General features: G+C 40.2%; 1 protein-coding gene across 6 annotated transcripts in view; it reads right to left on the bottom strand.

The window, feature by feature from the left end:
* Positions 1–5,533: 5,533 nt before the first annotated feature.
* The window catches only part of mef2cb (myocyte enhancer factor 2cb), a 70,832-nt gene continuing 58,832 nt past the window's right edge, over positions 5,534–17,533 (bottom strand). For 4 of the 6 annotated variants that reach the window (XM_034240313.1, XM_034240308.1, XM_034240311.1 and 1 more), the window contains 5 exons: positions 16,804–16,851; positions 11,498–11,670; positions 10,050–10,179; positions 9,533–9,668; positions 5,534–9,261 (listed from right to left, as the gene is read on the bottom strand). In XM_034240313.1, the coding sequence (XP_034096204.1) occupies positions 8,919–9,261; positions 9,533–9,668; positions 10,050–10,179; positions 11,498–11,670; positions 16,804–16,851 (830 nt within the window). In that variant the 3' untranslated portion in view covers positions 5,534–8,918. Of the gene's footprint in view, positions 9,262–9,528; positions 9,669–10,049; positions 10,180–11,497; positions 11,671–16,803; positions 16,852–17,533 lie in introns of those variants that run through there. The other 2 variants (XM_034240312.1, XM_034240314.1) reach the window with 2 other exon arrangements.

The raw sequence follows: 17,533 nt of genomic DNA, 5'->3' as shown, positions 1-17,533 counted from the left end.
ATGAGGTGACCTACTTATCAGTAGCCTATCAGTGTCTTCAGCTAATTCTCTTGGTGATGACATGCTTTTTTCTGTTTTTGTGAATATTAGGTTACTAATGCTCGACTTTTCTGCAAAACGAGTTGGACCACTTTTGATATAACTTCCCTCTATCCTTGGTGAAAACGCAGCAGACTACACCTGCTCTGCTTTTTTCAGATATTAGAAACATCTTCTCTCTTTTTTTTTTTTTTTTTTCATTTTCTTTATGTGTCATTACAAAATAATTTCAAGAAATCATCATGTGACTTAAAATACAGAAACTGGGAACGTAAATATGTTATTACCCCCTCCCTCTTTTCCTAATTGCAGGCGTATCCATTAGATTCAACCGGATTCACGTTTTAGTTTAACAGCGAGGCACGTTCTATGACGTAGACAAGCATATCAGCTACGTGCAGCCATATTTAAATACATCAAGGCAATTAGCGCATCAAAATATGCAAATCCCGTTTACTATAGTCCGCCCGGCCGCAGTCGGAGTAATTCCCCCCCCCCAAGCCAGTTCTTGGGTGTTTGATTGCCGATTTGAAAGCCAACCTAGTCTTGTTTGTTTTTCCAAAAGGCTTCGATAACGTGAACGGGACAGAAGGCAGGCATGAAGAGGAGAACCGTGGCTCCTGCGTGGAAAACCGCCCATGCATAATGAGACGACTCGCTCCTCCATTCTCCTTCGTTGGCTCTGGTGTGCGTATTATTTTTTAATATTGATGCATATTCAGTGGGTATATTTGCATTTTATACTTGTCGCTCAGTGTTTATTTTACATGTTTGTGCTTTTGGATCGATGTAAATTCTGTTGTAGCGATGAAGTGTATTAGCCTACCTAAAATCTCAGATTTCACACTCTAATTGTCAGGTAATGTGATGTTGGTTGCAGTGACACGATACCGGCAGCGTTGAGGTCTTAATAGTTACAATTGTCTTTAATGTGAATGATGTGAATCGGCAAAAGCCTTTGAATACTCATTTACAGCATGCATGAACAAAGAGCTCTATGGTGGGCACACAATGGAGGAGATTCAGAGGCAATGCTGAAGAGGTGCTACTTTAATTCTCATAACATGAGAATGACACTGGCTGTGCAAAAACTTATAACCAAAAAGTCCCTTGCCCAGTTTGGAGCAAAATCCGTGACGCAGCGCTGACATTTAGGCTACAATTTATCAGGCTGTCTTCTCGGTCTCCGTGCACGCGCACAGTGGTACCAGGGACGAGCGTGCCCATGCAGGTGCAGATTGCGTTTAGAGAAACATATCTATTCCCACATTATATAAAATACAATACATATATTCAAGCACTTCTACTTGGATTATATTGTAGAATCACTTAAAATTCATCTTTGTGATGTCCATACAGAAAGCAAATCCTAAATAAAAACATTATAACTTACCTCAAATTATCAAAATCCAACGGTGCAGCTGCTGGAACTGAGTGCGATGTTTCTATCAAGTTGGTGGGACGTTTTCCAGAAGGGCAAACTTTCTGGTTTCAGCCAAAGCTCGTACAGTCCCTATAGGCTACTCCCCTCGTCATTGAACCTTGCTCTAAACTGCTCGTGGCTCAACACCAGTGGTCAGGCTGGCTCACGTAAAGATATTCAGAGCCACAGGAGTCCATCACCCCACCTATAGGTCCCTCACTCTGCAAACTCATATTTTCTTATTACTTGTTGTAAAATATTAGAATATTACGTTACTGGTATAAGCTTAAATAGTCCTCTCATCATCCTCTGTTGTATCACCCACATTTCATCCCCATCTAAAGGACCGTTTACTTGCACATATGGAAAAAAACGCTCATTAAGTGTTAAGAGTGTGTATTGTTTCATGATTTGGCTATTGATACAATCAAACTAGAATGCTTCTAATATAATATATTTTTTAATGACAGCTCGATGCGAGTACGGTTTTAGAAAAGATGGTGGTAGTAAATGATTTGACAAAACTAATGTAACCTCTTAGCCTACTATCGATTGATGGATGTTATGTTCTCACAAAAAAACGTTTGTTAACATCCCCTTTTTCTGCAAAAGGTGAACCTTCAACATTAGCAGGGTAAACGTTATTATTATTTTATTTGTCTAGCCTATATTTCTGTTGCCTGCAGGACCAACTTCTGTAATGGGAGTTAGCGAGGAAAGCAGCCCGCTGTGCTGCTCAGTGATCCTCATTTAAATCATGTAGGCCTATAGCAGACACACAATCTATGGAAACCGTGTATTCTCTATGTTCCTCATGATTAATCGACTTGGTTGCAATATTACGCCGTTTTGTGACAATACATCCACAAGGGCCGCGTGCTCGATTCAAAGAAATAAAACAGCCTTGCAGATTCCAAACAGGGACAAACAAAATAAGACCGATTTTTGTATTTCCATCCGGTATGGTAATGTAAGCAAATAATACGGCTCAACGTGTGATTTAAAATGAGGAAAACTCAATAAGCTTGTGGGGTAATATTCTCAGAAATGTCCAGTGAAGAAGCAAATCCCATATTAAAATACATATTTTTCCTCCAATTTGTGGCTAGACACCAGCTCACAATGCAGATGGGAACAGGAACAGGCGAGCCTTTTCTGGCAAACAGTACTTTGACATTGATGTAATGAAACCCTTACAAGTTAAAGAAGCAGCCAGAATACTTTTTCAATATCATACCTGTAGTTACCGACGCAACGTGTCTACTGCACCATAGACCATGCACCGATTCACTTTTTTTGTCTCCTTTTTTAAACGTTGCATCTCATTAATTGGGAACAAATAATGCACTATCGTTTTTATAGACCACTGCATTTCAATGTGAAAGTCTACTTTCCTTATTATTATTATTATTATTATTATTATTATTATTATTATTATTATTATTATTATTATTATTATTATTATTATCATTATTATTATTATGATGATGATTATTATCATTATTATTATTATTATTATTATTATTATTATTTATTATCACTACTCAGTATTTTCTTTCACAGTACCTTCTTATCAAAATCGAATGTTGAAAAAAATAATGTGTATATTTAAATATTCTGAGTGGAATATTTATATATGTCATGAAACAGTAGAGGAGAGTACAAAGGCTTATTTATGTATGGTGGATCTACATGAATAGATTTAGAGACTGAGGATGAGGAGGGAGGAGGTTCTGGAGGTTCGGTTAGACGACTAAATGGTGACATCTAGTGGTGGATGTAGGGAGTGTTAATGAGGAAAACGTGGACGGCCTGCACGGTCACTGAAATACCCAACATAGCCTACACCTGCTGACCACACCCAAATGAATGCGTGAAACTATCCATAATCATAGCATAAGAGCACCTTAAATAAAGTGCTGTTTTTGTGGAAATGTTAAATGGCTACAGCTCAGTCAAATGTGCTACACATTACAGTTCCTGCACGTGACTGGGACATAATTCCGTATGGTTCATGTAGTGTTTAAACATTATTAGGTGAATAGGGTGAATTAAATATGTTTTAATTATTTAGATTTAATATTTAATGTGCTCGTTATTTCATATTCTCTGAGCATCGCCTACTTTTCTCCGATGTTCTCCGCATCTGAGGTGTTTCGCCAGAGATTGGTCAGATGCTGTTTGCCGGTTAAAACGGGGACGTGTCTGAACTTTTTAGAAATTGTGTGAACTGCTGTCAGAATCGATTATTTCTGACAGATAATACATTATAATATGACTCCATTGGCTGTATCAGTCTTCTTCACCACAGGCTACTGAATTTAACCCTTCAAATAATTGAGAAGCTTAATAGATGAGGGACTTCATGCAGTGCGGCCTAATGAAAACCTGCAAACACGCAACACATTAACCTGGAAGACCCATAAAGGAATCATAATAGGCTACTGCAGGAATATTGACAAGATAAAAATACTATAGGCTACCATAAAATACCATACAACTCAATGTGTAATAGCATATACACGGATCCCTATCGGAATACTGCAGTGCATATTACAGCACATTAAATGTACCGTTACTGTAATGTCATCAACTATTGAGGAACGTAAATCATTGAGCGTTTATTAACATTATATTGTTTTGACTGCAGCCTGCTGTTGAATGTTAAAGGCTTTAATTAAAAATGATTGTTTCGTTATCTCTCGTTATTTCGTGCACAAGTGTAATGATAGAGACGCGTCTGTGTGTGTTTCGTTACAATAATTTCGAGGTAAGTAAATAGATTAAATTGGGTTGAATCCACTCCTTTGATGCAACGTTATCACTCCTATTTTTCTTCAATTTTCGCGTCTTTAAAAAAGAAGAATCGACGTCCAGAGGCTCTATCCGACTCTGATCATACCCTTTAGGGCCTTTAATACATTCGGTCTTTCTTTCAGAAAATGTAATTGCATTTAATTCAATTGTAAGATTCGCAAATAGACAAAAACAAATCGAGAGTTTATTTGGATGTTTTGAAAGATAACATGTCTTGACTGTGTTGCTATTAGTCTACAATAAACATTTGAAATGAATCATGATGATGAAACAAGGTTTGAATGTTTTATCATCCTACAGCTTTGGCTCCATTAACACACTTTTAGTTTAAAATGATTCAATATAATGAACCGGATTTATTCAGATAAACAAACCGGCCTGTAACGAACTCGACAATTATTTGAAAGACAAACTTATCCTCAAGCTTGGTTGGTCTTCGGAGGAGTCAGCATGCAGGATAATTATTTCAATTGGTTTTTAAAACATTTACTATCTAAGACTCAAACAAAAAAGCCCCTTACCATCATTAATAGTTACAATATAGAAGAGAAACTTCGTAAAACAAAAGAGTAAGAACAGCTCGCTATCGAATGTCTGTTTGTTTGCTTGTTTTTATCTTTATCCACTACTTGAATGAAAAAAAATTAAACATTTGATGATTGCCATTATTATTAATATGCAGTTCTTTACAGTTCCACTACAGTTTATTTGCATTAAAAAGTGCCACACTGTGAACATTATGTTTTTATTCGATATTTTCTATTTCTCGTCTTTTTTAATTCTGGAACTCAAGGTTGTCCTGTAGCAGGCCTTGACCATCTGAATATGTGTGTTCAGGGATTTCTTCTTCTTTTTTTACATCTCTTTAAAATGGTAAGAGCAGCACACTTTGTTTGCATTGTTTATGAACATGTTTTTCCCTGTGAATGTGTGTTGTCTGAGGAATAATGTAACACTGAGAAATATAATGCTACTGAATGTTAAGTGAGATAAACCTTGGCTTTAAATGTCAAATAAATGTCTTCAGTATGAATATGTCAAAATGTCATTACTTTTAAATGTAAATGGGAAGAAGCAAATGTTCAAAATATGCTGTTGTCATTATTTCAATATCATAAAATGTCTCCTATTGTAAGGCTGCCATGTGTCAACATGCAGACAGAACTTGTTTTATGTTTTTGGTTTATACAGTTGCCATTAGTTGGAGATGCATGCAGAAACAAGTCACACACAATGAATTCACACCAAGTCACATCAGGATAACTAAGAAAGCCAGTAACTTTACTGAAATCTCTGCAAAATACAAATAGCCTTTCCCTCCAGCAGAGCAGATTTTGTTTTTCATCCCCATAGGTTTTCACTACATACAGCTGAATCAAGTCCCTTGAGTTACAGAGATGTGGATTTAATTGAATACCATCTTAGTCTCAAGTGGCGACAAAGGCCAGCTTATGCCGCTAAAAGCCGCTCTTGCGTTCCAGAAAACCTTAGCTCCAACCTCCCCATTTTCAGGTTTATACAAGCTACATTTGATACTACAGGCTGACTTTTTAAGCATTTTAACATATTACCTTTTAAAGAAAAAAACTTTTTTTTGAGCTTTCGAATACAACTTAAATAAACCACAAACACAGTGGAGCAACAAAGAATCCCATGTGAATGTAGGGACCTCAAGCAATGTTATTACATGGTTATTACACATGGCTGTACAGGTCTCCCCCTTTAATCAAAACACCAGCTGAGGTACTGCTTGTGTCACTTCTGAGGTACCAACATTGCATCTATTATAAGAATGACAAAGAACCACTGATCAACAGGTGATGAAAAATAACGCCTTTAAATTTAACAAACACAAGAAGAAGAAAAAACAGAGATATAAAGACAAGTTTTCTCTGTGTCTTTGGTTAAACTTATTGTCAAAACGACAGTACTCTAATCAACCATCAGGACATGTTGGTATATTTTGAATCCATTATCAATAGCATGACAATTTGTGTAGTGTGTTTTGATCGAGTGGACAGCAAGCAAGCGATTCACATGATGAGACCTAAATGATTCAGTTGATTTTCAGTAAATTACAAATTGTAGAAACAAAATAGATTTTTTAATATAACCTTTTCATTGCACAGGGAGACAAATGAGCAACAAAACAGGTACATTACTGTGGTTGGTATAAGATCTAAAGCTACGTTTTTATGACTGAGATTGAACTGTGAAACCAATTGTACATTTGAGCAAATTCTTTTATTGTCTTGTTTCAATGCTTGCAAAAACCATAAATGAATGTGAAAATAAAAGTTGGGTTTACAACAAAGAAATGCCACTGGCTTTGGTTTCTCCACACTTATGCTGCCTGAAACATCATGTTTATTTTTTTCTCAACCTTTTTGTATTGAATAAAAAAAAAGAGAGAAGAACACCATAGAGGCTCTGCCCCTGTTTGACTACACAGACTGTATACAGTAACAACATAGTGAACCTGCATGAAATATGCACACAGAAAGATTATAACACTTAAGTGACAGCAGATACGGGAGTGGGAGGCAGAGAGATATGTGGATAGTTTCATTGTTTAAAAAAGAGAAATCAAACAGCTATTTATTTAAAATAAACAATTGTGCTTCTTTCATACCAGCATGATCAATCTGTCCTTGTGTATCTGACGCTGAGCTGTTATGTGACATTTGGTAAATGATGTGGAGCCCTGTTTTGAAGACTGGAACATGAGGAGTCACAGGACGACGTCAAATCAAATTAGGTTTGCAAATGATGGGGATAATTTATCACAATGCACTTTGCTAAATTATATTACATGATTCAAAATGAATGTTGTATACATTTGATCTTGGCTTGTGCAAAATCTCAAGTGGTAAAGATTTAAGATGGAACTGAACATCGCTAACGTCAAAATCATGTTTGATGAGATTAAATATATTAAATTATATCATTCAAGTTAAGAATGACATATCTGATGCATTCAAATGCATCTATACATGGACTGAGGGTGGGTCATATCTCCTCATCAGTGTGACAATCATGTACATCATGTGTCTACATTTATTTCTGTGTCGTCCCCAGTTCCAGTCTCGTGACATTTCCCACTAACAGGTTGTGTTTTAGCATTCAGGCCTGTCTTTCCTCCGTCACACAAACCCTGGCAATGCTTTCCAGCTGGTTTTTAAGGTTAGACTAAATACACGCCTGAACAGCACTGCTCAGGGCTCAAATTAAACAAACCAGACAACATGTGCAACTGCACATAGAAACTCCACTAAGAAACCAACCAAAATCATTAGTATATATATTTATATATTAGAAAGCTATACACAAGCATGTTAATTTCACAGATTTTTTTTTAAAAGAATCTTAATATTACCATTATTATATATAATTAGAAATACACGTTTAAAAACAAACCTCTACAAAGATAAAACAGTTCAGCAAAGCATTGGATCTCAGTCTGTTTTTCATGGCTTAGGACTGCGGAGCCCTGTCATTTCCCCTCTGGGCGAACTATCCATCTCTTATTAGCAAAGCTATCAAAAACACATTCTGGCTTATAGAAACTACAAAAAGCCACAAAAATGCTTTGCATTGTATTCCTTTCATATGAAAATATAAGCAAGTGTATCGTACAATTGTTTTTTATTTTGTTTTACTTTTTTTGTTTATTAATACTGAATATTAATACTAGATCCAGAGTTTTCTTGATTACACTAACGAGGCTCTTAGATCAAAGGGTGGTCCTCACTCAGCTCCGTTCTTTAATGGGAGCGCTAAAATGATCAAAGGTTCCACACGTCTAGCATTGGGTCTACCTGTACAATCCTTCAAATGTTGCATAATAGCTTTTCATTTAGTGAGTAAATAAATCTTGTAATGTCTGGCAACTTTTGACCCCTGCCCTTCCCCCCTTGACCCTCTATTTACATAAATACGTTGAACCTGCAACATGACATCATCTAATGTTAACACACATTTTTGCAAGGGAGAACTGCAGAGAAGGTATATAGCAATGCAACCAACACTGTACACATGTACTGTTTGTCCAAATCAAGTGCTAAGGTGTTTTCCATTGGACACACTCACTCTCAAGGTAATTTGTTTTTTTTTGTTTTTTTTTCTCTAGTCACTGATATATCGCTGAGGCAAAGTGTAAGTACGTTTTATGAAACAGAGTACCTGACTATTTTTTTGTTTATTTGTTGATATGCATATATATATACACACACGTGTAAAGATATATGCATACGTGATTCTTTTTAGCCACACACAATACAATTTATGCATAGTTCCCCAACAAAAACACCCCAAGATCCCATCCCAACCAACACCGACCCTCCCCTAAAACCCCCATTACAACACCCCACTGGTTTATATAATGTCAATATGTATAGCACACACACTCAGCAAAAAGAAAAGAAAAAAGGAAAAGAAATTACAAACATATTTTAGAAAAGGGCTGTCCCTTTTCTTTCCTTCAGCGTTAAATAGATAAAAGGAGGGAGGCCATGGGGTCGGGTGGTGGGTGGCTTGTGATATCGAGGAAGAGGAGGGAGCTGACGTGGGGGCATCGTAGCGCTGCGTTGTCGGGGGGCTCAGGGCAACTCGGGGCATTGCCGGGGAGAGGACAGGGCTATCATGTGGCCCATCCTTCTGACATGCGCACCCGTTTGATGGAGGGGCTCTCGCGCTCGTCCAGGGAGGGCCGGGCCAGTCCCAGAGGGGAGTGGAACTCATTCCTGTGCTCATCACGGTCGCTGCCCTCATGGGAGCTGCTACAACTGCTCAGGCTATCAACAGGGGAGCGTCCCGAGTCCAGGCGGGAAGAGGGGTTCTGGGGTTGTGGCATCCCACCGTAGCACCCCGTGCTGCTGGTGCGATCTCTAGGAGGAGAAACAGGTTCGGACTTGATGTGCAGGCTTTGAGCAGAGGGCAGGGAGAGATTTGAACCCTGACATAAGTGAGAGTTAGAGCAATTTCTGTAGGAAGGAAAGGAAAAGGGGTTACAGAGTTATAGAGCAAGAAACAGAGTGATTTCAAAGTCAATCTGTCGCACGCAAATATGCATGCAGGCGCAAACACACACACAGACACACACAGACACACAAACACTCGTATTCGTGAAAACAAGGAGGTGTCATATTTGTGTTGGACCTCGCAAGTGAAAGTTGAAACAGTGAAGGACTCTTGATGTGTCAATCATGCATTTCACAACAACACAACACCTCAAATTAAGTTCAATGCACTCACCCTAGCTGGCCGAGGGCTGAATGCTGCATGTTCTGAAGGTGTTGCTGTTGCCACCCGCTCATTGAGCCGAGGTGAAGGGAGCTGCCGCTGTTGAAGCCAGACAGGGAGGACAAGTCTGCGCTATTCAGGGAATACTCTGTGTACAAACAACGAGGAGAAAGGAAGAGGACGATGACAATTAGAGGTTGTTCAAAGAAGTTCAAGTAAGGTAGCAAAGAGAATGCAGCTCTGATAAATGCTGCTGTGATTGGTGTGACAATAACACCCTCTGCTGTCAGAGCGCTGTATAACACTTTTGAGAAGTAGGTTTCAAAAGCAGCACATATACTGTATAATGAAATGAAATCACACATTTTACACATCTCAAAATAAAGTAAATGTTTTGTGCTTAACGGTATACAACAGGCTTACTTTAACTTATTTTAATTATCTAAAAATAAATAAAAGCTTATTACAGTGAATGGGTTTAATGGACACATTTGAAATTAGTGTATAAAGATGTACAAACAGTACATACCGGTACCATAAGAAGTAGAGATGGCAGATGGGTAACCACCCATGCCTTGTCCTGGTAGAGTTGGAGTTGCTACTGATACCACTGGGGTGGCCAATGACTGAGCAGACTGGGAGTTGTTTATTCTCTGGTTCTGTGAACAAGAGAGACGGGAGAAGCTTTAAAACACAAAGTCAACTCCCAGACAAAACAAACAGAAAACTATATAAACCAAGAAAGTTCTTTTCCCTTTCATTTCTTTCTTTTACTCAACAGATGCTGAGAGAATGAATGTGATGCCAACTTCAGGGGAAATTAATCACTTGACATGCGGCACGGCTGAACCCTGCCAACCCTATCATTTACCACCCTTTCCGAGGGCCCACTGTCGCTATAGTAACACCATTGGTCTCCAAGGCAACGCAGGGTAGCGACAGTAAGGGAGAGGCAATTTACTTTAGCAGAGGGGAGGGTTTGGCAGAAAATAATGGAGGTTTGATGCAAAATGACTCTTTTGTCGTCCTTCATTTGTACATTCTGAGTAATAAAAACTGTGAGCTGTACGTGTGCGGCGCAAGACTCAGTCGGAAAGATACAATTAAGGAAGGGAGGAGTAGATACACAAGGGCTGAGGCAGAAAAGAGGCCAGGCTGCTTTTACTCTGACTCTCCACTGGATGGCACTGTGCCCTCACAAAATGTAGTGAGAGATGACATTGGAGCCTTCAGCAGAGTCAGCAAGAATAAAGGTGAAAGTAAAAAAAAAATGTATCGAGCTCTAATAATCTCAGAAGTGATGGAAAAAATCTAGTGTGAATCAAGACGTCAGACTTAGATGACAGCAATACTCTCAGTTCTATGAGGCATACTCTCGATAACCAGTGTCTCCTTTCCAATTTGTAATTTGTTTTAAACTCTAAATCTGAGTGGCAGTCTGACTTACCAATAGCAGGTCCAAATCCTCAGACTGACGGCATTAAAAGGGGAGGGCAATACATTCAAATTAGTGAGTGAGAAAATAGAAGTGTTGGACCTAGGGAGCTGCTATAGGTTTTAGTCAAACGGAAATACAAATACCGCAGCGAGGATGCTAGAAACAATTGTAACTATACTAACTTAATAAGTGGAAAGAGATGAAGGAAAAATATCAGGGTCTAATATATAAGAAATCACAGACACACACAGACACAGCGGAGGACAAATATCTGACAGTATATCAGACATGGGCCAAATGTATTTTTTTTTCTAAAAGGATGTTAGTTTAAGAAGCAGCCCAGGCACATGATACAAACAAAATGTGCCAAAAGTCCAGCTTATCACAAACATAACCTCATCAACCCAAGTCTGATATGAGGAGATGAAAGCAGCGGAGGCGACATGAAAGGAAATCAACAATAGCACACACAAATAAAGACCCCCCATAGATAGGGAAGATATACAGTAGGGAAATGAAAAGAGGGAGAGATTACTCACGATGGAGGGCATGTTGTTCTTGACGCCAGGGGGGATGAGCACACGTAGGTCAGGTTTGCGGTTGTTCATGCCTAAGTTCATGGGCGGGGGAGACTTAGCCTGCATGTTCTTGTTCATGCCACCAGGAGAGACCAGCAGACCGGGCGAGTTGCGGTGATTCCCATATCCATTTCCTAAAAAAGTAAATAAAGGTTGGGGAGAAAGAGACAAAGAATCATTAAATACTTTAACGATCAATTAACCAAAGACCCATCTATATGTTATACACTTGTTACAAAAGTTTAATGTTGGAAACTCTAATGAAGAACCACAGTAATCAAGTTACACCTCGTGCCCCGTTTCAGTGTTTCTGTCTCATCTCCACTTCCTGTGGTAGACATTTTATAATCTCAGGCTAAAGAGACCAGGAGTTGTAAATGGTGTGTCATGAAAGTGGAGCTGGTTGGCGGGGCATATAGTCAAACAAGCATATTGTATTTGCCTTGATGATCACCGCTGTTTGCTAGGCAGACATACAATGAAGGCACCCGCTTAAGGGGACCTCACCCTCCACCTCTGTCACTGTCAGTTAAGGCTACATGTGCCCTGCAACAGCCAGCAAATTGTGTAAAAACATCTAATTATGGCTAGCAAGACCACAGAGGGATGGGACCCATCATTTAGCCATCAGAGTTAAAGACACGTGTGGTTCTCTGAGACAAAGACCCTGCCTTGGGGTTGCCACCAGAACTGCATTCCCCTAAATATGGAGGGCCCAGTGCAGCACCCATTTCCTCCTAACAACCGGTGGGGCGTAATCCCAGCAACATCATTAAAATAACTAAGAGTAGAGCATTCTTGCAAGCAACATAGTCTTTGTTTCTAACCCAATCCCACAGGCTGTTTTTTCCCTTACTTCTGCTTCCTTCTTCCAAGGGGTAGAACACAGGGCACTGTGTGGACGTTCCCACTTGAAAGACGGGCAGGAATTATACGTTAGACATAAATGAATTTCCTAATCATATACTCCAAGGGAAAATGAGTCGCAGATGTCTTCCTGGGCAATTTCCCTCGCTGATCTTTGTTTAATTTGAGAGCGAGGTTTTTGTTGTTTGGAAATGAAAAGTCTCAAAAGCTCAATTTGAACAATCTGAAGAGTAACGACCGCTAGCGGTGAGAGAAAATGAGGCCGTCTGACAGAAAACGAGAAAAACAGTGTGTGACTGCTGGAGTGTGTACATACACACACTAGCAGTCACTCCAGCAGTTCCTCTGCTGGCATGTGTGATGTGTGAGACATAGAAGTTGGTGTTAACAACACAGACGTTGTCCTTATTGTATGTTAGACTTTATAAAATGTTGCATGTGCATGATTCTACATAAGCATTTTTTTTTCACACTGAGTGCACATAAGCACAGTGCGACTTGAGACTCTATGAGACATTCTGTATGACTGCTTATACGCAAGCCATGCATTTGGATGCACATGTGTGTTTTGTATTGGACCCTCTTAGTTCCAGTGTCAATCTCACATTAGCTAAGAGGCAGCTGCCGCTTCAGTTTTCCCGCTCTCTCATTCTCATGGCTGGCCCTTTGTGGGATCGAGTGGGTGCATGTGGAGATAGATGAATAAGACCTCACACACACGTAAAACACACACACACAGCACACATACACACACTTTAGTAAATAACCCAGCAGGAAGTACATCAGTGTTTCTGTACAAATGAATACAGATGACTGAGCTATAGAGAGACATTTATACACACTTTGGTCGAGATGACACAGACTTCATCTCAGTGACAGTTAATCAGACATCTGTGTATTGCCACCCTGTGAAGAGGGCTGCAGTCCAGTCAATTATCTGCTAGATGATATGATCATGAGTGGCATAGGCCAGTCCCTAAGCACTTCAAAAGTAAAATCATTGGCTAATTAAGGAAATGCAGACTGAAATATTTTTGTACTGTAGCTTGATCACTCTGATTTTGAAGACAGTTGCATTCAATTCGATTCATTTGCTCGAGTATCACACCAGCGGAGGACATGATATCCAGAGTTAATTTACACTCTGCTTCTCTAATGCGACTTTGCACGGTCGAGCTGTGGCACAGGCTGGCGTCAACCGTTTACAGGAAGTACCAAAATTAAACACAGCACAGCCTTTAGTCTGTTTTGCTGCTGCATAAAGATCACACATAGAGATCGACATCAGATCTGTGATTCAGATACACAGCATTTAGCTAATTCTGATGTGTGGAGGGGACATCTGAGGGGAAGATGTCACTATAGGTGCCATGGTTACAACCATCGCACTTCGAAAGCCATGTGTTTGACAAGCCACCCCTAGTCTTCATCCTCCCACTGTCTCACACACACACACACACACACACACACACACACACACACACACCACACACACACACACACACACACACACACACACACACACACACACACACACACACACACACACACACACACACACACACACACACACACACACACACACACACACACACACACACACATTTTACTGTTACTGAACAAATTACTGATGTCCTGTTGTGGTCTAACAGGCGTGCTCCATTCTATTCCCCATACACACACACTCTTCCGTTGCGGTTTGGCCAAACGTGCATTCAACCCCTGAATTCTCCAACTGAACTAAGGTGTCACGCTTACAACTTGTACAGTTGGTGTGAGGTGCTGCCAAGATTGAGACACACATTGTTTGATCTACTGAGCCTGACTTGTTGTCAGTTCTTCTATGTATGCTTTTTAGCTTGTGTTTCTGAGTTATTTTGACCAGAGATGTCTTAAAGATGTAGCTTGAATGGAACTCATTTGAGGGAGTAATTGGTGTGTGAACAAGGTGAGAGGTGACAAGAGGTTCTTGTTAATTTCTCGCAGTGCTTTGGTGAGCAGAGTGCTGATCGGAGCATAGATGACAGCTGCATAATTGCACAAATGAAGGTGGGAGGTTTCTACAAGCTAGGGCCTTGGTCCAGACTAAGCTCCCTTCATCAGCTCTCTTCTTCTCCTTCACTCACTTTCTGTCTCTTCCCTCACTTCACACTCTCTTCGAGCCAGTAAAGGAGATGACAGATTGAACACATACAGTATATAAATGAGCGAACTTGCGCTTGCACGTATACACTTCTCATAATATTTCCATAGAAGAGACATGATGACTCAGCCTTTCAGTAACATGCCCCATTTCCAATGGACTGGAATTACCTAGGGACCTTGTGTGATTTAGACTTTACCAGTATGTTGGGATTTTGCACAGGATAAACAAAAAGCCTGTGTCTTAATTAATTTGACTTGCCACATCGGAGGATTATCAACAGATAGGATTGAAACACAGTCATATTCACGCTCATACTGCAATGAAAATGAACATGGGAAGTTGAGTACAGGACATTCAAGTACTGGTCTGGGACATTTAAAAACAAATTCAGTTTGTGTCACAACTTGTGAAACAGCCTGAAGCCATTTGCACTGTTCTTACGAATGTGGAAAATATGACTCCATGTCGCCATACATTATAGTTACATGAGCCTGTAGAATTGTCCCTTTAAAAAGCCATCAAATCTCATAATCCTACTTCATCAATGTTATCCCAGCAAAAGGAAACAAATAGGGGAATATTTTATGGACACTGATAACATATAAAACTGTTGTTTACTCAGTTGACCTGTGTTTGGTTTAATGTGGTAGCTGTGGAATTATAACTTTACAAATTGAAGACATTGCAGATTCTTACTGGACTAAGGCATACATTAATTCTAAAATCCTTACAGACTACATAAGGACCCCATGTAATGCTAAATACATGTGTGTTGTAATCTTTGCTCTTCACTCTGTCTTTATAGACAGTGGAACCATGACTAAGGCACAAAGGAGGTGTTGTGTTTATATGCATGTCTGAACCACACACTCATACACACTTCTACAGAAAACACACACAAAAGGCATCATCTTCCTATGCCACTTGGGCCACGACACTTAAGACACTCAAACACGAGCCAGAATTCTCGTGACAAACTAGTTATACAATCATTTTATCAAAACTTACAGTGGAGAGAAGAGGAACATTAAAACAGCCTTTGTGGTGCCACAGTGGCTGGGCCACCTCACACTGAGTCACTTAGAGGAACATCATTAAAATGGCTGACCAAGTTCACAGAACACTTCCATCTGTGTTTCCCCAGTGTTTCTTCTTTGCACACATGCCTCCACCATCAGTGGATATTCATCACTGGGGTTCCCCCCTCCCCACACTCTCTTTCTCTCCCCCCTAGATGAGATTTAAGAGAGCTTTGAATGGAATCTTTTAGCTCCCACATGACTCTCTCTCCACGCCGTGTTTTTCGCTGCTGCTGAGCGACGCGCCGCTCACACAGAGCGCCTCTGTTCCTTCAACACGGTGACACAAAGGGTACATTTGAAGCATGCTCTGCAGCACGCCGTCGAAGGAACACACGCCATAACAAATGGTCCTGTTGTGTGTGTGTGATGAGCGACCAGACAGAGAAACCAGGCATTGACCCCTTGTGATGGAGCCCTAGGGGCCAGACAAGGCTACCCAGCTGTACCCCTCTGACCCCAACGCTCTCCATTTTTACACTCGGCACTGTACGTAGGCTGTAAAATGTAACCCTTTAATAGGGAGTCTCTTTCCATAAACTTGCGCCTGACATGTCCTTAGGGATGAAAATCCATTGACACACAGAAGCTAACACATACGATTTCTTACACATGTTCCTTAAACATTGGTTGCTCCACTCTCCAAGGGATCATTATGGCGTGGTGAGCCACTCAAAACATATGCTAGCAGTTACTGAGCAACACGTTTGTGTGTGCTCCAAATGGGAGCTATGGGTGTTGTCATTTTGAATTTACATCTAAATCCAAGATGTGGTAAATATAAAAAGGACGGCTCATCATATAGAGAAACAGAGAATTCAGCTCTACATTCAAAAGTCCATATTTTCTGACTGCACGTCAGTCAATTTGCTGCTTCAGTATTTAGTGTGATTTTATTTCTGTTTCCACACACTTGTTCTACCATTTTATAGCTGAACCCAGGCAGGATGTGTCACAGCCCCAGCACTAGGCAAACATTCCCAGATGAACTCCACGACCACTAACATCAACACATCATGGACAAAATCTCCACTTGGGTTTGGGTTACTATTACTCATGCATTTTATGGCCCAGAGTGGGTGAGTGGGTGCCATGTGTGTGTGTGTGTGTGTGGGTGAGTGTAAGTGTGTGTGCATATTAGCAGACAACTGTGAGCGAGAAGAGGCCATTCTTACCAGCACTGGTGCCTGCGCCAGTGGTGAGGTCAGCACCCATGAGGCCACCTGAAAGATGAAAGAGATAGGAGAGCAAAAGAGAGAAAACCATTAGAGGATAGACACCCACATAACATCCACTAAGCCTCCTGTCTGTTACCTTGCTGGCCTTTCAGAAGCTAACTCAATTTAATCACAATCCACAGTGTGTGCATGTGCTCGTGTTTGTGTGTCACTTTTATATGTGTATGGATACCAGAGGTTATACTCCTTTCCACTCAAACAGTAACACTCTAAGCAACTGGACACTGTGAGTGGATACATTAAGCTACCGTCCAAGAAAAATGATACATTATTATTCTTAAGCCATGTGAGGTGGAAGAGTGGGAGGGTCGAGAACGTGTGCGGTTTGGTGTGGATGCTATGAGCGCCAAAACTCATATTGAGTTTGTGCTACCGCCTCTAACATCCAGTTGTAATGACAGGGTGAGGGTGTGGGCAGCAGCCTTCAGACCAGAGGGAAAGAAAAAGGACTTTGGACAACAATAACAAACCAACAGACCTGATTTGCTTATGTCACCGGCAACTTAAATCCTATACATAGTGCAAAACATCCCATATTTAGAACACTAAATCAACAAGATTCAGGGCAGGGATTTATTATGATATTAAATGTTTACCTTAGTTTGAACAAAATACTGAGCAGGCAATATGTGACTATATATAGGAGGGACTTTGGATTCATTTGCTG

The sequence above is a fragment of the Gymnodraco acuticeps genome, unplaced genomic scaffold (assembly GCF_902827175.1).
Source record: "Gymnodraco acuticeps unplaced genomic scaffold, fGymAcu1.1, whole genome shotgun sequence".
In the NCBI taxonomy this organism is placed as follows: Eukaryota; Metazoa; Chordata; class Actinopteri; order Perciformes; family Bathydraconidae; genus Gymnodraco; species Gymnodraco acuticeps.
Note: the sequence above shows the minus strand (reverse complement) of the source record. Positions and strands in the feature narration are given on the sequence as shown.